The sequence below is a fragment of the Hyperolius riggenbachi genome, chromosome 5 (genome assembly GCF_040937935.1).
Source record: "Hyperolius riggenbachi isolate aHypRig1 chromosome 5, aHypRig1.pri, whole genome shotgun sequence".
In the NCBI taxonomy this organism is placed as follows: Eukaryota; Metazoa; Chordata; class Amphibia; order Anura; family Hyperoliidae; genus Hyperolius; species Hyperolius riggenbachi.
In genome coordinates, this window is record NC_090650.1 from 256587240 (window position 1) to 256611146 (window position 23907).

Sequence of the window (23907 nt, forward strand, 5' to 3'; positions counted from 1 at the left end):
CCAGAGGCGCCAATAGAATAAAAGTCACTTAAACGAGCTTAAAACCGATGGGGCAGTGGTGGGCCTATCCCATCCATGCGGACAAAGCAAACAAAGGAAGGACTGTGGCATCAACAGTCAAACAACAATTTATTTATACTCCACAGTAAAAATAGGCAACGCGTTTCACGGGCTCAATCCCGCTTCATCAGGCCAATGAAAAAAGGAGCATACAGCTTAACAGCATCAAAACCACACTGAGCGCCTCTGACTTGTAGATGTACGTTCTGAGTGGACTTATGATGGAATCTGGGAGCCCCTATTAATAAAAGAGACCCAAAGATGTCCATCCTCTTCCAAGTAAATAGGTATAGGTGGTCATTGTAAGCCTTTGGCAGGGTCCTCCCTTCCCTAGTCTATTCTACATGATCATGTGCTCCTTTCCTATGACAGCCTAGTACCTGTATTACTGAGCCTACCTAACCAGCCCATGTATTTTGCACGTCTGTCATTTTTTTGTATCATTGTATGTGTTTATTGTCCAGCACTGCATAATATGTTGGCACTTTAGAAATACAATAAATAATAATAAAAATGTTGGCCCTCCTAAGATTATTTTTTTTTATTCTTCAATAATCTTGATTGCATAGTCACCTCTCCCCATCCGGACTAGCACCTCCAACACACCTCTGCCAGGTACCCCCCGGGCTCCATTGCCCCCCCCCCCCCCCAGCATGAACTGAAGCCGCGCACACACCATCACATTACGCATATGTTTGGTTCCTGTTCATATTGCCAAGAGCCACCGAGTATGATGAATGACCTCTGACTTAAAAGGATATGCCACGGCCAACAGGCTGGTAGCTCAAGGTTAGCGATTAAAATAAAAGTCACTGATACATATACAGTACACTGGCCTGCAGAGTGAGGCACAGGAATAGAAAAGTAAATGCAACATACAGAGACTTATATATGATTCTATAGGCTTATTTAGCAATCTGACACCATGTCACACACAGGCATGGTCGGAAGAGCCCATTTCCGTTTCCGGGACAATTCCGCATACCGTCATACCGAAATTCCGCTACCGTTTCATTCCGACGGTATTCCGGAGCTGTTCCGTGGAATTCCGACGTATACGGAATTCCGTCGGAAAAATTTTAAAATCTCTCCCTCCTCCTCCTATCCATCCATCTATCCTCTTATATCATCAAGTAGGGAATTGCAGATTTTCAAAACAGTTTATATACCAAAGCTGGGATTTGAACCCAGGACACAGTGTGTAGTAGGTATCTGTCTTACCCTCTAGACCATGAACCACACTACATGCTAAAGCTGGCCTAGCATAAACCATACTACCATTATGATCAATTCAATAGAAAAAGTAGCATGATTAAGGATTTGCACTTTTTGAAAAGCATGCTTATATACCATAGCTGGGATTTGAACCCAGGATGCAGTGTGTAGTAGGTATCTGTCTTACCCTTTAGACCATATTTAATTCCGTCGGAATTAAAACATTTCCGCGGAATTCCGTTTAAGAGGTATAGGAATTCCGTTCCGACCACCGGAATCGGAATCGGCTAATTCCGTCCGGAATCACGGAATTAATAATTCCGCGGAATTTTCCGACCATCCCTAGTCACACAGTCTTGATCTAGTGTGCAAAGTCCCGTACTCACCGCCTGATGGGTTCTGCGACATTCCCTTGACGACGGTCGTCAAGCGACGCTTCTTCCTGTCAGAGGGTATGCACGACATTACAAAACGCTACACGTCGGAAGCAAACAAGACTTCAAGTGATCGCGGTACTTTGGCGCGGGAGTCGTCAGAGATCTTGGCGATCCGATCTGGCGTAACGGTCGTTATTGCGACTCCGCCTAGCACATCAACTCACCTGAAGGATGGCCAACTTCTTTGAAGCCACTTCTCCCCCGGCCACCACGTGACTGTACTGGCCGGCTCGGCGATGTTGCCCAAGGAGATTGGGTCCTGATCCCCAATGGATGACACAGATCACAGATGTGTGCGCACCTTAAAGGACTTCATCAGTGCTTAGATCTATTGAATCCTGACAGCATTTGACAATACAGGTAAACACAAATAATCAATTTAGCTCTGGATTTATCTAGTAGGGCTAGATTGCTTGCTCAGTGTTTCACAGAAATCTTGCAGCTTATTTTGAAAGTGCCAACTGGCAGCTTTTCCAAAGCAATACACACCAAGAAATATATTCAAAGTAGACTGTAATCATGTAAATGCTTAGCGTTCCAGAAGGTTTATACACAGTAATAAAACAGCAGAACTGCCAGATACAGTGGGTTGCAAAGGTATTCGGCCCCCTTGAAGTTTTCTACATTTTGTCACATTACTGCCACAAACATGCATCAATTTTATTGGAATTCCACGTGAAAGACCAATACAAAGTGGTGTACATGTGAGAAGTGGATCGAAAATCATACATCATTCCAAAAAATGTTTACAAATCAATAACTGCAAAGTGGGGTGTGCGTAATTATTCGGCCCCCTGAGTCAATACTTTGTAGAACCACCTTTTGCTGCAATTACAGCTGCCAGTCTTTTAGGGTATGTCTCTACCAGCTTTGCACATCTAGAGACTGAAATCCTTGCCCATTCTTCTTTGCAAAACAGCTCCAGCTCAGTCAGATTAATGGACAGCGTTTGTGAACAGCAGTTTTCAGATCTTGCCACAGATTCTCAATTGGATTTAGATCTGGACTTTGATTGGGCCATTCTAACACATAGATATGTTTTGTTTTAAACCATTCCATTGTTGCCCTGGCTTTATGTTTAGGGTCATTGTCCTGCTGGAAGGCGAACCTCTGCCCCAGTCTCAAGTCTTTTGCAGTCTCCAAGAGGTTTTCTTCCAAGTTTGCCCTGTATTTGGCTCCATCCATCTTCCCATCAACTCTGACCAGCTTCCCTGTCCCTGCTGAAGAGATGCACCCCCCGAGCATGATGCTGCCACCACCATATTTGACAGTAGGGATGGTGTGTTCAGAGTGATGTGCAGTGTTAGTTTTCCGCTACACATAGTGTTTTGCATTTTGGTCAAAAAGTTCCATTTTGGTCTCATCTGACCAGAGCACCTTCTTCCACACGGTTGCTGTGTCCCCCACATGGCTTGTGGCAAACTGCAAACGGGACTTCTTATGCTTTCTGTTAACAATGCCTTTCTTCTTGCCACTCTTCCATAAAGGCCAACTTTGTACAGTGCATGACTAATAGTTGTCCCATGGACAGAGTCTCCCACCTGAGCTGTAGATCTCTGCAGCTCGTCCAGACACCATGGGCCGCTTGACTGCATTTCTAATTAGGGCTCTCCTTGTTCGGCTTGTGAGTTTAGGTGGATGGCCTTGTCTTGGTAGGTTTACACTTGTGCCATACTCCTTCCATTTCTGAATGATCGCTTGAACAGTGCTCCGTGGGATGTTCAAGGCTTTGGAAATCTTTTTGTAGCCTAAGCCTGCTTTAAATTTCTCAATAACTTGATCCCTGACCGGTCTTGTGTGTTCTTTGGACTTCATGGTGTTGTTGCTCCCAATATTCTCTTAGACAACTTCTGATGCCCTTACAGAGCAGTTGTATTTGTACTGACATTAGATTACACACAGGTGCACTCTATTTAGTCATTTACACTCATCAGGCAATGTCTATAGGCAACTGACTGCACTCAGATCAAAGGTGGCCGAATAATTATTACGGCTCAGTGCAAGTTAAGGCCCGAAGTGGCAGACCAAGAAAAATCTCAGATAAACAGAAGCGACGAATGGTGAGAACAGTCAGAGTCAACTCACAGACCAGCAACAAAGACCTACAACATCTTGCTGCAGATGGAGTCATTGTGCATTGTACAACCATTCACCGCACTTTACACAAGGAGATGCTGTATGCGAAAGTGATGCAGACGAATCCTTTTCTCCGCCCACAGCACAAACAGAACCGATTGAGGTATGCTAAAGCACATTTGGACAAGCCAGATTCATTTTGTAATAAGGTGCTGTGGGCTGATGAAAATTGAGTTATTTGGGCATAACAAGGGGTGTTATGCATGGAGGAAAAACAACACAGAATTTCAAGAAAAACACCTGCTACCTACAGTAAAATATGGTGGTGGTTCCATCATGCTGTGGGACTGTGTGGCCAGTAGAGTTGGGCCGAACGGTTCGCCTGCGAACGGTTCCATGCGAACTTCCGTGGTTTGCGTTCGCGTCCCGCAGGCGAGGTTTTGCGGAAGTTCGGTTCGCCCCATAATGCACATGGAGGGTCAACTTTGACCCTCTACATCACAGTCAGCAGGCCCAATGTAGCCAATTAGGCTACACTAGCCCCTGGAGCCCCACCCCCCTTATATAAGGCAGGCAGCGGCGGCCATTACGGTCACTCGTGTGCCTGCATTAGTGAGAGTAGGGCGAGCTGCTGCAGACTGTCTCTCATAGGGAAAGATTAGTTAGGCTTAGCTTGTTCCTGGCTGCATACCTGTTCTGTGAACCCACCACTGCATACCTGTACTGTGAACCCACCACTGCATACCTGTTCTGTGAACCCACCACTGCATACCTGTACTGTGAACCCACCACTGCATACCTGTTCAGCGAACCCGCCACTGCATACCTGTTCAGTGAACCTGCCACTGCATACCTGTTCTGTGAACCCACCACTGCATACCTGTTCAGTGAACCCACCACTGCATACCTGTTGTGTTCAGTGAACCTGCCACTGCATACCTGTTCTGTTCAGTGGACCCGCCACTGTATACCTGTTCAGTGAACCCGCCACTGCATACCTGTTGTGTTCAGTGAACCTGCCACTGCATACCTGTTCTGTGAACCCGCCACTGCATACCTGTTCTGTTCAGTGGACCCGCCACTGTATACCTGTTCAGTGAACCCGCCACTGCATACCTGTTGTGTTCAGTGAACCTGCCACTGCATACCTGTTCTGTGAACCCGCCACTGCATACCTGTTCTGTTCAGTGGACCCGCCACTGTATACCTGTTCAGTGAACCCGCCACTGCATACCTGTTCTGTTCAGTGAACCTGCCACTGCATACCTGTTCTGTGAACCCACCACTGTATACCTGTACTGTTCAGTGAACCCGCCACTGCATACCTGTTCTGTTCAGTGGACCCGCTACTGTATACCTGTTCTGTTCAGTGAACCCGCCACTGTATACCTGTACTGTTCAGTGAACCCGCCACTGCATACCTGTTCTGTTCAGTGGACCCGCCACTGCATACCTGTTCTGTTCAGTGGACCCGCTACTGTATACCTGTTCTGTTCAGTGAACCCGCCACTGCATACCTGTTCTGTTCAGTGAACCTGCCACTGTATACCTGTTCTGTTCAGTGAACCCGCCACTGTATACCTGTTCAGTGAACCCGCCACTGCATACCTGTTCTGTTCAGTGAACCCGCCACTGCATACCTGTTGTGTTCAGTGAACCCGCCACTGTATACCTGTACTGTTCAGTGAACCCACCACTGCATACCTGTTCTGTTCAGTGAACCTGCCACTGCATACCTGTTCTGTGAACCCGCCACTGTATACCTGTACTGTTCAGTGAACCCGCCACTGCATACCTGTTCTGTTCAGTGAACCCGCCACTGCATACCTGTTGTGTTCAGTGAACCCACCACTGTATACCTGTACTGTTCAGTGAACCCGCCACTGCATACCTGTTCTGTTCAGTGAACCTGCCACTGCATACCTGTTCTGTGAACCCGCCACTGTATACCTGTACTGTTCAGTAAACCCACCACTGCATACCTGTTCTGTTCAGTGAACCCGCCACTGCATGCCTGTTGTGTTCAGTGAACCCGCCACTGTATACCTGTACTGTTCAGTGAACCCGCCACTGCATACCTGTTCTGTTCAGTGAACCCGCCACTGTATACCTGTTCTGTTCAGTGAACCCACCGCATCAGTGCGCATACCTGTGCAGTTAAGTGAACCCACCTACCTACGTGAGTGCACGCAGTGTGATATACCACTCCGTGCATACCCGACCCGATATGGACAAAACAGGTAGAGGAAGAGGTAGTGCCAGAGCCAGAGGAAGGCCACCCGGCAGGTCTGCGCGAGGTCATGTAAATGTAATTTCGTGTGGACCTGGCCCACAGTACAGTGCTCGGAAGAAGGCACGTCCCATCACCTCCCAAGATTGTCAGGACGTGGTTGAGTATTTAGCGACACAGAACACCTCATCTTGCTCAGCCACCAGCGCTAATACTAGCACCACTTCCGCTGCATTTGACACTTCGCAAGAATTATTTAGTGTTGAAATCACTGATGCACAGCCATTGTTGTTACAGCCAGATGAATTTTCACCAGCTCATATGTCTGAGTTACGCGGCAACACTATGGATGTAACGTGTAAGGAGGATGAAGGACCTACTGATGGTGCATGTTTGGATTTGTCTGAGGCAAGCGAAGCTGGGCAGGATGATTACGATGATGACGATGATAGGGATCCTCTGTATGTTCCCAATAGAGGAGATGAAGAGGGGGACAGTTCAGAGGGGGAGTCAGAGAGTAGTAGGAGGAGAGAAGTTGCTGAAAGAAGCTGGGGCAGCTCTTCGTCAGAAACAGCTGGTGGCAGAGTCCGGCACCATGTATCGCCACCTATGTACAGCCAGCCAACTTGCCCTTCAGCATCAGCTGCTGAGGTCCCCATAGTGCCCACATCCCAGGGTGGCTCAGCAGTGTGGAAATTTTTTAATGTGTGTGCCTCAGATCGGACCAAAGCCATCTGTTTGCTCTGCCAACAAAAATTGAGCCGTGGAAAGGCCAACACTCACGTAGGGACAAGTGCCTTACGAAGGCACCTGGAGAAAAGGCACAAACAGCAATGGGATGGCCACCTGAGCAAAAGCAGCAGCAGCACACAAAAGAAAAGTCACCCTCCTTCTCCTCTTCCTCCTTCAGGTGCATCATCTGCTTCTGCCGCTTTCTCCCTTCCACCTTCACAGGCACCCTCCTCCACTCCGCCTCTGCCCTTGAGCGCTTCCTGCTCCTCTGCCCACAGCAGCAGTCAGGTGTCCGTGAAGGAAATGTTTGAGCGGAAGAAGCCAATTTCGGCCAGTCACCCCCTTGCCCGGCGTCTGACAGCTGGCGTGGCGGAACTGTTAGCTCGCCAGCTGTTACCATACCGGCTGGTGGACTCTGAGGCCTTCCGTAAATTTGTGGCCATCGGAACACCGCAGTGGAAGATGCCAGGCCGCACTTATTTTTCGAGAAAGGCCATACCCCAACTGCACCGTGAAGTTGAGAGGCAAGTGGTGTCATCTCTTGCGAAGAGCGTTGGGTCAAGGGTACACCTGACCATGGATGCCTGGTCTGCCAAGCACGGGCAGGGCTGCTACATTACGTAGACAGCCCATTGGGTCAACCTGGTGGTGAACGATGGCAAGCAGGGCACAACGGACCAAATTGTGACACCTCCACGGATTGCAGGCAGGCCTCCTGCCACCTCCTCTCCTCCTGCTACATGCTCTTCGCTGTCCTCCTCCTCCTTGGCTGAGTGGCAGTTCTCCTTTCCAGCTACACAGCCCCAGCTCCGCAGGGCCTATGCTGCATGCCAGGTACGACGGTGTCACGCCATCTTAGACATGTCTTGTCTCAAAGCGGAGAGTCACACTGGAGCAGCTCTCCTGGCTGCTCTTAAGAAACAGGTGGATGAGTGGCTGACCCCGCACCACCTGGAGATAGGCAACGTGGTGTGCGACAACGGCAGCAATCTGCTTGCCGCTTTGCATATGGGGAAGCTGACACACATATCCTGCATGGCACATGTCATGAATCTAGTTGTTCAAAGATTTGTGGCAAAGTACCCTGGCTTAGCGGATGTCCTGAAGCAGGCCAGGAAGTTCTGTGGGCATTTGAGGCGGTCTTACACAGCCATGGCACGCTTTGCGGAAATTCAGCGGAAAAACAACATGCCGGTGAGACGCCTCATTTGCGATAGCCCGACTCGCTGGAATTCGACCCTGCTCATGTTCTCCCGCCTGCTAGAACAGAAGAAAGCCGTCACCCAGTACCTCTACAACTACAGTAGAATGAAACAGTCTGGGAAGATGGGGATGTTCTGGCCCGACAACTGGACACTGATGAAAAATGCATGCAGGCTCATGCGGCCGTTTGAGGAGGTGACCAACCTGGTGAGCCACAGTGAGGGCACCATCAGCGACTTAATTCCCTACGCTTACTTCTTGGAGCGTGCTGTGCGTAGAGTGGCGGATGAAGCTGCGAATGAGTGTGACCAGGAACCGTTCTGGCAGGAACAGGCATGGGACCAATTTTCATCAGACCCAGCTGTTTCCTCAACACCTGCGGCAGCACAGAGGGGGGAGGAGGAGGAAGAAGAGAAGTCGTGTGCAGAAGATGAGTCAGACTCAGAGGATGATGAGCAAGGTGTTTCTTTGGGGGAGGAGGAGGGGACGGCGGCAGGAGAACACCCGCAGCAGGCGTCGCAGGGGGCTTGTGCTGCTCAACCTTCACGTGGTATTGTTCGCGGCTGGGGGGAGGAGGTTGACTTACGTGACGTCACTGAGGAAGAGCAAGAGGAGATGGAGGGTACTGGATCCGACTTTGTGCAGATGTCATCTTTTATGCTTTCCTGCCTGTTGAGGGACCCCCGTATAAAAAACCTCAAGGGGAATGAGCTGTACTGGGTGGCCACACTACTAGACCCTCGGTACAGGCACAAAGTGGCGGACCTGTTACCAACTCACCTGAAGGTGGAAAGGATGCAGCACATGCAGAACCAGCTGTCAACTATGCTTTACAATGCCTTTAAGGGTGATGTGACAGCACAACGCCAGCAAGGTACCACTGCCACTAATCCTCCTCCCGTGTCCACGCAGTCAAAGACAGGACGCTCCAGCGATCTCATGGTGATGTCGGACATGCGGACGTTCTTTAGTCCAACGCCTCGCCGTAGCCCTTCCGGATCCACCCTCCACCAACGCCTGGAACGGCAGGTAGCCGACTACCTGGCCTTAAGTGTGGATGTAGACACTGCTGTGAACAGCAATGAGGAACCCTTGAACTACTGGGTGCGCAGGCTTGACCTGTGGCCAGAGCTGTCCCAATTTGCCATCCAACTTCTCTCCTGCCCTGCCACAAGCGTCCTGTCAGAAAGGACCTTCAGCGCAGCTGGAGGCATTGTCACTGAGAAGAGAAGTCGCCTAAGTCACAAAAGTGTTAAGTACCTCACCTTTATCAAAATGAATGAGGCATGGATCCCGGAGGGCTGCTGCTCGCCCCAAGACTAAGTCAGTCCCCGCACACACAGCATCTCTGCCTGCACGCCGTGTGACTGGCTGCCTGGCCTGCCCCAAGAAGACTAAGTCGCTCCCAGTCCCTCCACACAGCATGTCTGCCTGCAGGCCGCTTGACTACCTTCTCCGCCACCAACAGGGTCCGGGACTCCAGGCGGATTGCTGAATTTTTTAGGCCGCTGCTAGCAGCGGCCGCTGTAATAATTTTTCTGGTGCGTGTACATGACTGCCTAATTTTTCTGGCTGCACTGCGGGCAGCTGCAACAACAAAAGAAAAGGCATGTACATGCGCCCATTCCCCTTCGTGATCATTACCTTGCCGTGGTGAAGGGGCTTGCGTATCACAATGAAGCAATGACCGGCGCCTAGATGAGTGTCTCGGGGGGCACACAAAAGATAATAAGGTTGTTGTTTCATTGTGGTCAGACCAAATTTGATCAGCTGGACAGTCACTGTTCTGTCATTCAGCTACATCAGCCAGGCGACCATATGGGCTGTAAAGCCACCAAAACCTGCACTCTCGCCATGGTGCGCACCAGTCCAGCATGGCCGTCACTATACAAACAGCTGTTTGCGATGCGTTACACGGTGAGTTTGGTGTGTCAGTGTGAAGCAGTACCTTAATTACACTACCTAATTGATGTATACACATGCAAGATGTTTTAAAGCACTTTAGGCCTGTCATTAAGCATTCAATGTGATTTCTGCCCTTAAAACGCTGCTTTGCGTCAAATCCAGATTTTTCCCGGGGACTTTTGGCGTGTGTCCCACTCCGCCATGCCCCCCTCCAGGTGTTAGACCCCTTGAAACATCTTTTCCATCACTTTTGTGGCCAGCATAATTTTTTTTTTTTCAAAGTTCGCATCCCCATTGAAGTCTATTGCGGTTCGCGAACTTTAACGTGAACCGAACGTTCCGTGAAAGTTCGCGAACCCAGTTCGCGAACCTAAAATCGGAGGTTCGGCCCAACTCTAGTGGCCAGTGCAGGGACTGGGAATCTTGTCAAAGGTTGAGGGATGCATGGATTCCACATAGTATCAGCAGATTCTGGAGACCAATGTCCAGGAATCAGTGACAAAGCTGAAGCTGCGCCGGAGCTGGATCTTTCAGCAAGACAATGTCCTTAAACACTGCTCAAAATCCACTAAAGTATTCATGCAGAGGAACAAGTACAACGTTCTGGAATGGCCATCTCAGTCCCCAGACCCGAATATGATTGAAAATCTGTGGTGTGAGTTAAGGAGAGCGGTTCATGTTTGGAAGCCATCAAACCTCAATGAACTAGAGATGTTTTGTAAAGAGGAATGGTCCAAAATACCTTCAACCAGAATCTAGACTCTTATTGGAACATACAGGAAGCATTTAGTGTTTGTGTGTGTCTCCTATATCCTAGGTTCTCAGTGTGTGGTACGCATACCCCAGGGGGTACTTCCGATGGTTCCGGGGGTACTCGGGCATGATATACTTAATAAAAAATAACAAATTTAGAGTTTTAAAAAATGATAAAACTTATTTAAACAACACTAAATTAGTGTTTTAGGTCATTAAAAGCAATAGTAAATGCTTGGAATTGTTTAGAACCAATTATCATGTACTACGATTAAATATATATTTGTCAAGGGGTACTTGTGACAATGTTTAATGGGGTACTTGGTGAGTACAGGGTTTTAAAAGGGGTACATACCAATAAAATGTTGAGAAACACTGTCCTATATGATATATTTAACTGACATTTTTTATCGTAACAACCAACGATTTATACAGGAAAATCATGACGATTAACAAGGTTGCCCAAACTTTCGCATCCCACTGTATGTCACCATTTCACTGTGTATATCTCTCAGTCCAGTAAATGTTCAAGGCAATATCCAGTTGGAGTGTATATAGCAGCTGTGTACAGTGTGATGGGCAGCGAAGAAGGTTACTTTGGCGCACGGCGCCGTCATACCAGCAATGCTATGATGCGTACCTCACGCAAGAGTAACTCAGGAATCCAAATTCGTGGATTCAGGGAATACTACATGGAAGTGGTAAAAATGCCAAATTATTAGCCAATCAAAATTGGGTGTTTGTACGCTGCGTAAAAATGCAGAACTGATTGTTGCATCCACAACCCAAAAACAAGTAGTCAATTTTACTAATCTTGGTAGAAAATCAACTAACATTAAGTTATTAGGGTATGTAATTCTGCATTGTATTCAAATATTGCTAAAAATGACATCTTTGCTTCTGTACGTTGATTTCCTATTCAGCTCTTACATCATATTTCCCACTCCTAAAGTCAGGGCACGCTCAGCTTAGAGATGTGGGAATAAGTCACAAAATCAGCATTTGAAGCATGCTAGATATTTCAATAGAGCAGCAGCTGAGAGTCGGGGAATTCTTTCATCATTATTTAAGCACCAAATAAAATATCTCTGGACTGGCATAGCCAACTGAGTTGCCATTAACCCCATGAAGGTATTTTTAAGAGATCACTGGAAAAATCTTATAGAACAAAAAATACAAGGGTCTGCTTTATATCATTAAATTTTAAAATAGTGATGGGTAGATTGATGAAATGGCAGCAGAAGGCATGCTAAAATGTTCAGCTATTTCTACATGCTCGTACGTGTACCTTCCATAAGATAGACATTGAGCTTTAAGGTCACACGTTTGTTAAATTAAGATGTATGTTCCGAACATTTGAAATGGACACAGCCAAAGCTGGACGTAGGGCGAAGCCAAACCACGGCTCACCCTGCTGCAGGCAAACTCCTGGCTAGCGGTAATGCTATTCCCCCTCCGAGTTGTAGCAGCTGGGAGGGGAATACATAGTTTGGACACCAGCTATTGCCGGTTGACGAATGACGTCTTTTGTTTTTTTTTCTAATTTGAGTGCTGGCTATCCCCGGAGACATGGCTGCAAAAATGTTTCTGTAGGTGTACACAACAACGTAACACGGATTTAATTCAGTCCTTAGACTCTTGCTCCCTACTGAAGTATACAGTTTCCCCTGAACATAAGCCCTACCCTGAAAATAAGCCTTAGTGGCAGTTAAAGAGAAGGAAGGTAAAGTTATACAGGAAGCATCATCAGATCCTATGCTACCTGTACTTTATTCTCTTAACCGTAGGTGGTGTTTTGCTGGGCTTCTAGAGGACGGGGTGCCCGTAGGAGGTGAGTCACCTGAGGATGTTGGTGATGCATGTACTGTAGCTGTTTTGTGCTGAGGCCCGCACCGTGTGTGTGCTTGTAATGTGGAGCAGGGACTCTGCCAGGCTCACAGTACCAGTGCATGCAATTTTTCTCTTAGGGCCTGTTTCCACTTCTTAGTGATGTGAATGCTGTTACCTAGCCATATCGCATCACTTCCGCTGCCAGCCGCATCACTTCCGCATCTCCCGATGTGGAAGTGTATTGGAGATGGGACGCGGTTGCTGCAGATTTTTAGATCGCTCCGCACAACATGCACGCAGTGGAAACTCTTCCATTGCCGTGCATGCGTTTCAGCATACACGCGTATGTAGCTGCATCGCACCGCTCCTAGTGGAAACGGGCCCTTACTGTGCAGCGGCCACGCACCGCCCTATCGTGCAGTCTAGAGGAGGAAGAGGCGGCCAGCAAGCGGGGACGCAGCAGTGCAGTGCCGATCAGGCACCGGTCCTGGAATCCCAGCACAATTGATCAGTAAGTACATTACCGTGTAATCCAATGGTGTGTCAGTGTGGGAGCTTATACAAGAGACATAAGATCGTACCTGCTCTTCATTCTTCATGGTGTTCATAGAAATACAGTATAAGACATCTCCTGAAGATAAGCTCTATCAAAAATTAATATAAGACACTATCTTATTTTCAAGGAAACATGGTAGTAGTATATAATATAAACAATGTGACTACCACCCAAGGTGTAAGGTTAGCCTTTAAATAGATTTCTTGTTTTCAGTTATTAATGAGTGCTTGTGAGGAATTTATCCAGGGAGGTGTTTGCAAAATGTAGGCGGTGATAGAGATATATTGATCACTGGCATTAGGCTGCATTTGTCATGCTCCAGTAAAGTCCAGATGGCTAACCCATGATCACACTAGTGCAGGTCTATTGTCCTAAAGGCTCTAATGTCAGCAGTGATAGTGACACAGTTGTCCCTTTTTATAGCTCAGTGGAGTCACTTGTAGAATAATGAGAAAACAGCAGGAAGCTTATACAACTTCCTTTAACCATCTGCTGCTCATTTGTGTGTGATGCCAAGTAGCGAATATGCTAATACTTACTGTTAAGCTTATGATGTATCACTTCTCAGAATATCTCTCCACAGCGCTGCATACTATATCACACTTATAATGCTCCTCAGCTGCTCCTGCACACTGCCGTACTGGAGAAGGTGGTGAGATAAAGTTTCCCTGTGGGAGAACTGATGAAGAGAAGCAGATGGATCAGGGCTCAGCCACACAAATGCACTCCAGTCCCCAGATGCTTCAGTAGGTTCAGCTACAGTATACCAGTCTGCATCACACACTGCTATAGAGTTATGGTAATAGAAATCCTAATGTTATATTTATGGTGGGGTTCTGTATACTATGAAAAGTCACTAAATATTCAAGTAGAAGTAACACTTCCCGGATGTCCTTCTGATGACACCCATGGGAGATAATTCTATATTTGCAAAATACAGAGTTTATATATGCCTGCTCTATTATTCCTCCCTTATGTTTCCTACAGGTTAAAGGGACATGAAAATAAAGTGTCTGCTGTAAAGGCCAGACCCTCTTTATAACCATTTGAGGACCGTAGGCTTACACCCCCCTAGTGACCAGGCTATTTTTTACAATTTAGGCCACTGCAGCTTTAAGGCCTCGCTGTAGGGCCGTACAACCTAGCACACAAGTGATACCCCCCCCCCACACACACACACTTTTCTGCCCAACAACAGAGCTTTCTGTTGGTGGGCTCTGATCCCTGCCAGCTTGATTATTTCTTCTTTTTATTTATTTGTTATATATTTTTAAATACATTTTCCCCTTTTTTTTTAAAGGACAACTGAAGTGAAAAGACTATGGATGCTGCCATATTTGTTTCCTTTTAAACAATACAAGTTGCCTGGAAGCCCTGCTGATCTATTTGCCTGCAGTAGTGTTGGGACACCACCAGGAACAAGCATGTGGCTAATCTTGTCAGGTCTGACAATGATGTCAGAAACACCTGATCTGCTGCATGCTTGTTCAGGGTCTATGGCTAAAAGTATTAAAGCCAGAGGATCAGCAGAGCTGCCAGGCAACTGGTATTGCTTAAAAGTAAATAAATATGGCTACCTCCATATCCCTCTCACTTCAGTTGTCCTTTAAAATTATTGTTTCCCTCCCTCCGCCAGCGAATCACAGCGATCGGCTGTCATAGGCCTCCGCCTATGACAGCCGAAGGCTTCTGTGCCTCCCAGATCACAGCACTGTACAGTGTAAATAGACAGCGGTTTCGTCGTCTAACAGTCTCTCCTATTTAAGTGGAGATGCGTGCGCATTGGCGAACACGATCTCCTGCAAAACCCCTCCCCAGGACTTCATGCCAATTGGCGTGGATCGGTTGGCTAGAAGTTAATGTTTCCTACTGCACTCACAGCCTCGGCTTGCTGCACCACTCCCAAGATTATGTTCAGCACAGCCTACCCAACCAGCACCACACTTGGCCAATCACTAGGTGCAAGCACAGTCACATGTGTGTGTTTGCATGCGCGGCAAAAAGGGAGGAGACATATTCCAATTCCTTTATTTGCGAGAGTCAAGTCCTGGAGCTGAGGCACAGGGGATTAAGATAAGTAAAAAAGTGTACCTAATGGCAATCGGCACAAATTGAGATTAATTTCACTAGTTTGGATCCCTAGCACTCTCAAGAATGGCGATATGGTCCTTGGCTTAAAAAGTTTGGGCACCCCTGTTAAGCCATAGATTCTGAACAAGCATGGCAGTCAGATGTCTCTGACTGAAGACAGTCTGGATTACCCACATGCTTGTTTCAGGTGTGTGATTCAGACAGAAAAGGAAATAAATATGGCAGCCTCCAAATCCCTCTCAGTTCAGGTGTACTTTAAATGAATGTGAATGAGTCAGGTAAATAGGAATCTACTTCCTACATGGTATGGTAAACGGGATGCAAAATGGACCAAATCGAAACCCGCCAAGGTGAAATTCAATTGGTCCATTTTTAAGCTGCCTATATTTGCACAAACAGCATAATCCTGCATTAAGATTATTTGCATCTCATTTATCATCCGTTTAAGAAATAGTGGGTAATGAACAACCAAAAGAACCAAAACCATGACACCCCGAAGGAAAACGCCCACTGCAGCCAGTGTTCAGTGGGCTTTACACATAGACTTTGTCAGGGAAAAGGTCTATAAAATGGATCTGCAACCGTTATAAGAGAAATATTACAATATCTCATCACATCACTTCCAAACATCATTTCAGCGCACAAATGCTCACTTGAAAAACTGTCAATCACCAGTCACAATTATACTCATCCCTCAGATTGTTGGGGCAGTTGCTATGAGAAGGGATCCTTAGCCCCGGTTCACATTAGCGTTCCCTGTCCGGATTTTCCTGATCTGATCCGGACCGTATACTGTACAAACGAAACGTACGTTCCGCATAGCAATGCAAAGTCTATGCGGACGTTCACACGTGTCCGTTCCGTACAGTACGGAGCCAGACCCGATCCGGACACTTTTCCAACATGCGCTATTTTTTGGGTCCGGATCTCCGGCCCATGCACCCGGACCGGAGCCGGACCTGAGCCTGACAGCACCATCCGGAACACAGAAACCATGGGAAACGGAAGGCACAGAACACACTGCCTACAGAAACCTGTCGTTCTACCCCACTTCCTATGCATATCCAAGCGGCCATTTCGGATGGGGACACATGGGCCAAGCATGTCTGGAGTGGAGCAGCAGTGACAGACGTGCTGGAGCTGTTTGGCAGAATGTCGGAGGTGGAGGTGAGGCCTACAGCGGAGGAACCTGATTCTACAGGTGCACCTTCTGCTGACCCCAACATTTTTTTATTTAAATTTCACTATTTTTTGCCCACGGATCCGGATGGCAGCCTGATACAAACGGACCGGATCCGGATCGGAACCATACGGTTCTGATCAGGATCTGATCCGATCAGGATCCGGTCCGTTTACTTTCCAAAACGCAAGTGTGAACGGGGCCTTACGCTATCTCTTTTGACACTGTCCTGAGATAAGACCATTTTGGTTGGGGGCGTTAGCGGTTATTAAGCGCGTCACTGGGGTGGAGGTTCAGGAGGACCCAAGTCATGACTTGGGTCCACCTGAAGCTCCACCCCAGTGACCCGCTTGCATAAGACTCATTTATCTGTAAATACAAGAACACAGCTATCCCAGAAATGTTAAATGCAGCTAAAAGCCTTAAGCTAGGTACACACCATACAATTTTGTGTTAGTAATACCGGAGAGGTGGAGGGATCCCTCAGCACGTTTGTTATACTGGTTTCAGTGTTATATATTAAAGTTGTTAGAAAGGGCAAAAATAAGATGAACCCGATTATGCCTTGAGATATAAGAACTCTAGACATGTTTTTTTTTTTCTTTTGTCGCTTATGTAAATTTATTCCTCATGTACGTTATGTCATTGGACTTATTGGACGGTTCATTCATTTATTTTCTTTTGAAAATTGTTTGTACAGTTGTCTATTTTGCAAAGTAAAAATAAAAAACATATCTAAAAAAAAATAAATCACCAGCCACAACTGAAGTCAATCCTTTTTTTTTTCTGGTGAACAGACATTTTCCACTTCCAATATGAGGACAGGTATTCAGACCACCACTTTAGGGTAATTACAGTAAACTAAAGCACCGATCATCGCGGTTACCAAGAAGATGATCCCTTTATAAACAAAGTTGTCGTCATATTAACTTCCCCCCTAAGTGTACTGATGGCTTAAGAGTAGTTACACTCCAGTGACTGGGAAATATTCCTGTACAGAAACCAGCCCACAGACATATTTTGTTAGTTATGATTTGTTTGTGCCGCCCTCAGGTCACTGCTCTTTATGGTGACCATATGAACAGGACATGCCTTAAACAAGCCGTGAATGCACTCAGATATGGAATTGACAGTTCCAGTACACACATTGTATAAGAAGCACTTCGGCTATTGCTAAACCTGGAAGCCATAGCAACAGCATAAAGCATCACTGAAATGGGTGTATCTGGAGGTAAATCATGACTACCAGAGTATACTGATCTTTAATTAGGAAAAACAGAAGTTTGCCTTCTTAAAACAGAAGGCATTTGCGATTATTCAAGTTAGAGTGAGCATAGGAGGTATCCCATAATGCATCACCTCTGAATATGCAAATCATCTCTTTTTTTGTCCCCGGTAGCTAAACACACTGGAATGCAATGATGTGAAAGTTAAAAAAATACTCCACACCCACCAAGAACACATTTCACCCGCCCACTTCTGCAGACTTCCTTAGGGTGTAATCATTGTCAGCCATCAACATCCTGCTTAAATTGCTTTGCATAAACACGCCCCTTTCATTTGGCTCAATGCAGCTCTTTGCAACACATCTCTCAATAATAATAATAATGGCAATATTTGTATAGCGCCTTTCTCCTGTCGGACTCAAAGCGCTTGCGAGGCAGCCATTAGAGCGCACTCAGTAGGCAGTAGCAGTGTTAGGGAGTCTTGCCCAATGAACTCCTTACTGAATTACTGGCTTACTAAACAGGCAGAGCCGAGATTCGAACCCAGGTCTCCCATGTCAGAGGCAGAGCCCTTAACCAGTACACCATCCACCAAGTACTGCCTTTATTTGACATCCTGTTGATGAAGGTACTGTTGCCAGCAACTGCTTCCTATAATCTCCGGCATTATCAGCATTTTGCATGAAAACACCCGTCCCATTGTGTCTGAAGCTCTGAGTCAGGCATCTTATAAAATTAGCCAGGTTATGCTGGGTACACACGATACGTTTTTCGCTCAATTTTCCACCCAATTATTTTCTCCGCTCAATTCTGCACTCGATTCTCTTATCTTCCGCTCATTTTTCTTATCTTTGTCCATTCACTTCTATGAGAAAACAAGCACAGAATCGATCGGAAGGAATATCGGACATGTCGGGAATTATCTATCGAATCCATCTATCGAGCGGAAAAACCTATCGCGTGTACCCAGCATTAGATCATTTAGTGAAATATCTGATGCCGGTACAGGCATCCCCCAAACCCCTGGCCTGACACTGCTCAGGTAAATTATAATCAGCTGGGTTGAATATCAGTTCCAAACTGCTATTGGTTTCCTAAGACAGAGTAGCATGAGGACCAACACCCCACTCTCACCCTCTCCTCAGCAATGGGCATGACCAGAGCCAGCCAGAGCTTGCTATATGCAGTGGCTCTCAAACGCTGTCCATATGTTCAAACGTTGCATCAGTTGTGTTTGGTTTTATTTACATCAAAACAGATCAGGCTAATATGATACTGTTTTCTATGTCTGCAAAAAAGGGGTGACTGCTATTTCCAGATATGACCCTACCTCATTAAAGTTCATGGCTATTGCAGCCAGTCTGTCGTCAAGGAGTACGGTTTCACCCAGCTCAGCAGCCAAGCCAAACAACTCTTAAGGTGCCCATTAATGGTACCATTTTTTCATTAGATGCAAAGAAATTGAAAGGTGATTATCGATGGTTTCCCCAAAAGGGTTGATCGGCATATTTTCTCTTCAGATACGATCGTAAAATCCAACTTTCGGATCAATTAAATTTACTGTCCCAATTGACCAAAGAATTGTGTCACATCAGTTTTTACCACACACTACAGTTTTCTATACAATTCGATCATAAAATGTACTTTAAAAGATCACATGTGATGAACAAATTGTACTGTTAATGTGAAACTTTACATGGACGTCATCACTGTAGTACCGTGTGACTTAAAGGGCGTGGTTTACACTGTCAGCAGGAAGGGGGAGTGAACAATTAGCAGTACATTACCAAGGAGGAGATCAGCAACCAGGAAGTCAGTGCTCTAGGTATATTGGAGTTTTAAAGTGGACCTGAACGCAGAACTCCTCTCTGCTCTAAAAGATACACAACAGCATAATAACATTTAAACACATTTAACCACTTGCCGACCGCGCACTCATAACGCGCGTCAGCAAAGTGGCAGCTGCAGGACCAGCGACGCAGTACTGCGTCGCCAGCTGCAGGCTGATTAATCAGGAAGCAGCCGCTCGCGCGAGCGGCTGCTTCCTGTCAATTCACGGCGGGGGGCTCCGTGAATAGCCTGCGGGCCGCCGATGGCGGCTCGCAGGCTAAATGTAAACACAAGCGGAAATAATCCGCTTTGTTTACATTGTACGGCGCTGCTGCGCAGCAGCGCCGTAAGGCAGATCGGCGATCCCCGGCCAATCAGCGGCCGGGGATCGCCGCCATGTGACAGGGGACAGCCTGTCACTGGCTGCACAGAACGGATAGCGTCCTGTGCAGCCCCGATCTCCGGGGGGGGGGGGGGGGGGGGGGAGCAGGTAGGAGAGGGAGGGGGGAATTTCGCCGCGGAGGGGGGCTTTGAGGTGCCCCCCCCGCCAGCCACACGCAGGCAGGAGAGATCGGACCCCCCCAGCACATCATCCCCCTAGTGGGGAAAAAAGGGGGGCAATCTGATCTCTCTGCCTGCTACCTGATCTGTGCTGGGGGCTGCAGAGCCCACCCAGCACAGATCACTAAACACAGCGCTGGTCCTTAAGGGGGGGTAAAGGGTGGGTCATCAAGTGGTTAAACAAAACATACCGTGTGTATTTGTTACAGCTGATACACATTCTAAAATACATTTGCAGTTTCTACTTCCTGATTCATGGAAGCAGACATATTGTTTACAGCCTGTGCTTTCAAATGGGCTTATCTGCTTACCTGCTATAGGCAGTCATGTGACACGGGGATGATCAAATTACAACTAGTGCTTAGACACAAATGAGGGGGAATTAGACAGGCTAAACTCTCTAAATACATTCAGGGTGCATTTCTCTATGTTTTCCTTCTGTCTTGTGCAAGAGTTCAGGTACTTTAAAATGCAAAACTAACTTCTTAATTACAAAGAAAAAAAATATACAAAATTGTTCTTCTTGAATAATATCCTTCAATATGAGTAATCGAAATCCTAACCTAGTGTTTTAATAACACTGAGTAGGTTAATAAGCTAGAAACAATAGATTATGTTATGAACACCACTGAATGTGCAAAAGCATTGAATGACAGGGAGTACACAATAAAAACAAACATTACTACTAAATGGTAACTACATAAGAAGTGGTTGTGTATACATAGGATGTCAGATGTCAATATGGCTGCTGCTGCTGGGGTTAGATCAACATTATATCTTAGGTGTGCTAACATGTAATGCCTGGTACACATGAGATTTTCTGGCAGATTTATTGCCAGATCGATTATTTTCAACATTTCCGATCTGATTTCCAATACATTTCCTGTTCATTTCTATGGAAAATTGATTGAAAATAAGATAGGACATGATGGAAATAATTAATCTGGTACATCTGCCAGAAAATCTTGTGTGTTCCTAGCATTACAGACCAGTGTAGTGAATGAATATCATTCCTTTACCTGGTCTAAAGTGCCCTGGATACAGTCGGCTTCACTAACACTCTAGAAAGAGACAGCTTGGGGAATATTGAAATCTAAAGCTAATGCATTTTGCAAGTCAAAAACACTTCAAAAGGTAAAAAATACAAATGTAATTATTTTTCTGTGTCAAACCCAATTAAACTGTATGCTGTTCTCCTTAAAAAAAAGAAGAAACAATGAAACCAACAGAAAACATTTTATTAGAAACGTTTTTTTCTAAAAATTATATAATCTCTTCATATAAAACTATAAAAGATAAACATATAATAAATATATACAATCTTTTGTGTTGATCCTCTGTAAGAAAAGAAAGGCTTTAAGTTGCTATGGTTATGGTAGCCATAACACTTATCGATGTTTCCCATCGATATCCGGCAGATTGAATCACTCTGATTTCCAAGGCATTGCACCCGACGAAAGATATTGTTCGATCAGTGGCGAATGATGTGCAGTGTTGGCAGCAGAGCTTACACTCACCTATCTGCCAACGTGTCTTCTCTCCATCACCGGTCGGCGCTCCTGTCTCTTCTGTCCTGAGGTGACTGTCTCACGTGACAAACGCGAGAGGCCGAACACTAGAGGCCTCTAGTGGCCTAGTAAGGTACATGTCATCTAGTGTTCATCATGTGACACAGATGCAGGAGCGCTGTCAGTGGAGAGAAGACACACGCTGCCGGATAGGCGAGTGTAAATTCTGCTGCCTACACTTGCAGGCAGTGCACAGCTCCACAGATATTCAATAGATTTCATGTTTAAAGGACATCTGAAGTGAAAGGGATATTTATTTCCTTTTAACCATTTCAGCCCGCTGGGATTTTTCACCTTATGCATCAGAGCAATTTTCACCTCCCATTCATTCGCTAATAACTTTATCACTACTTATCACAATTTATTGATCTATATCTTGTTTTTTTCACCACTAATTAGGCTTTCTTTGGGTGGTACATTTTGCTAAGAATTATTTTTTTATAAATGCATTTTAACAGGATTAATAAGAAAAAAAAGAGGAAAAAAATTATTATTTCTCATTTTTCGGCCATTATAGCTTTAAAATAATCCACGCTACCATAATTAAAACCTATGTATTTTATTTGCCCATTTGTCTTGGTTATGACACCATTTAAATGTTGTCCCTATCACAATGTATGGTGCCAATATTTTATTTGGAAATAAAGGTGCATTTTTTCCGTTTTGCGTCCATTACTATTTACAAGCTTATAATTTAAAAAAATGTTCGTAGTATACCCCCTTCAAATGCATATTTAAAAATTTAGACCCTTAGGTAACTATTTATGTCTTTTTTTTTTATTGTATTTTTTTCCATTAAAATTTTTATTTGGTTAATATTTTGGTGTGGGAAAAAAACAGTTAATTTTTAAGGTTATTATATGTGTAAATTATAATGTAAAAAATATGTAGATGTAGTTTTACTATTTGGCCACAAGATGGCCACCTTGAATTTTTTTTCTCCTTGTGCTTCTCCCTAACCGGAAGCACAAGTATGACGTGGAAAATTTTATGTGCAGACAGACTGAAGCCTCTTGTAAGGGCGCTTCGGTTTTTCTGCTGGGGACACGGATCGGTGATCGGGAACCATGTTCCCGTTCACTGATCCCAGGGCTACCGAGGGACAGCATGGGGGCGCGGCACCGAAGCGCGGCACTGCAGCAGAGCAGCCGCCCGGACGTGAGCTTGACGTCCGGGCGGCAGAAATGGTTAAACAATACACATTGCCTGGCTATCCTGCTGATGCTCTGCAATACTTTTAGCCACAGACCCCGAACAAGCATGGAGCAGATCAGGTGTCTCTGACATTGCCAGATCTGACAAGATTAGCTGCATGCTTGTTTCTGGTGTACTTCAGACACTTTTGCAGACAAATAGATCAGCAGGGCTGCCAGGCAACTGGTATTGTTCAACAGGAAACAAATATGTCAGCCTCCATATTCTTCTCCTTTCAGTTGCCCTTTAAATCTATTGAAAACGTGTGCCTAGTGTGTGGAAGTAACCAGAAATCCCCCGATCTGTACAGAATCCACCATGCGCGACCCATGCTGAACCCCTGCCCCCGCGGCTGTTATGTGCGTGCACAGTATTGCGTCAACGGGTATTACAACTGTCTTTTAGCTATATAGATGTCAGTAGCACTTGGCTCACGGTGGTCAGATGACCTGCAGAAGTGTTGACTAGCAGAGGTGTCGGCAAACATATGCAGCTTATTGCCTTTTCTACACAGAGCAAACATAGGAACATTAATGAAGACTTGAAGCATCCTGCAGAGACTATGGAACTTTTCTCTTGCCTTCTGAGAGAACCTTTGCCGCCCATTCACACAAGTCTTTTGGCATTCTGTCCAGATAAAAACAAAATAAGATGCTATAATAATGTGATAACAGTGGGGAAGGTCATACAGCCAGAGGGCAGCTGCTATTTCTGTAGACCCAGTAACAAAAAAAATGCACCAGATTGCCAGCAGGTTCCTGTCCTGTATATAATATAAAGCAATGGATCTCCATTTTAAACCATTCCGGACCGAACCTCTCTGGCTTCATAAAAGCCAAAGACATTTTTTTCAGAGAATTTGTCCTGTGATTACAGGGTCAGGAGCCAATGAAATGTAACCAGCTTAGCTGTCTGCTAGACAGCTGAGCAAGCAGGCTGCAACGGTGTGAACAGCGAGAGCAATGGGCCCGCGTGGCGAGAGCAATTGCAATTTAGGGTTAAGGACTTCCGATGCGAAGATGATTAAAAGATTTTACTCACCTGGGGCTCCTTCTAGCCGCTACCAGCAGTCTCAGTCCCTCGCTGCAGCCCCGCTCCTCTGCAATGCAACACTAGCCGCCGGTAAAGATCGCGACCCCGTTGGCTCTTCTGTGAGCGGGGATTCGTGCATGCACGTCCACATCATCTGGTGCATACTGTGCAGAGCTACTGTGCAGGCGCAGTATGCACCAGATGACGTGGACGCGCAGCCATGAATGC

General features: G+C 46.0%; 1 protein-coding gene across 2 annotated transcripts in view; it reads right to left on the reverse strand.

Annotated features, from left to right (window-relative positions):
• The window catches only part of ACD (ACD shelterin complex subunit and telomerase recruitment factor), a 148812-nt gene that overhangs the window by 1748 nt on the left and 123157 nt on the right, over positions 1-23907 (reverse strand). The window contains exon 15 of one of the 2 annotated variants that reach the window (XM_068236820.1): positions 21105-23274. The exons of the other annotated variant lie outside the window; for it this stretch is intronic. Within the exon in view, the coding sequence (XP_068092921.1) occupies positions 23208-23274 (67 nt within the window). The 3' untranslated portion in view covers positions 21105-23207. Of the gene's footprint in view, positions 1-21104; positions 23275-23907 lie in introns of those variants that run through there. 2 annotated transcript variants of the gene reach the window in all.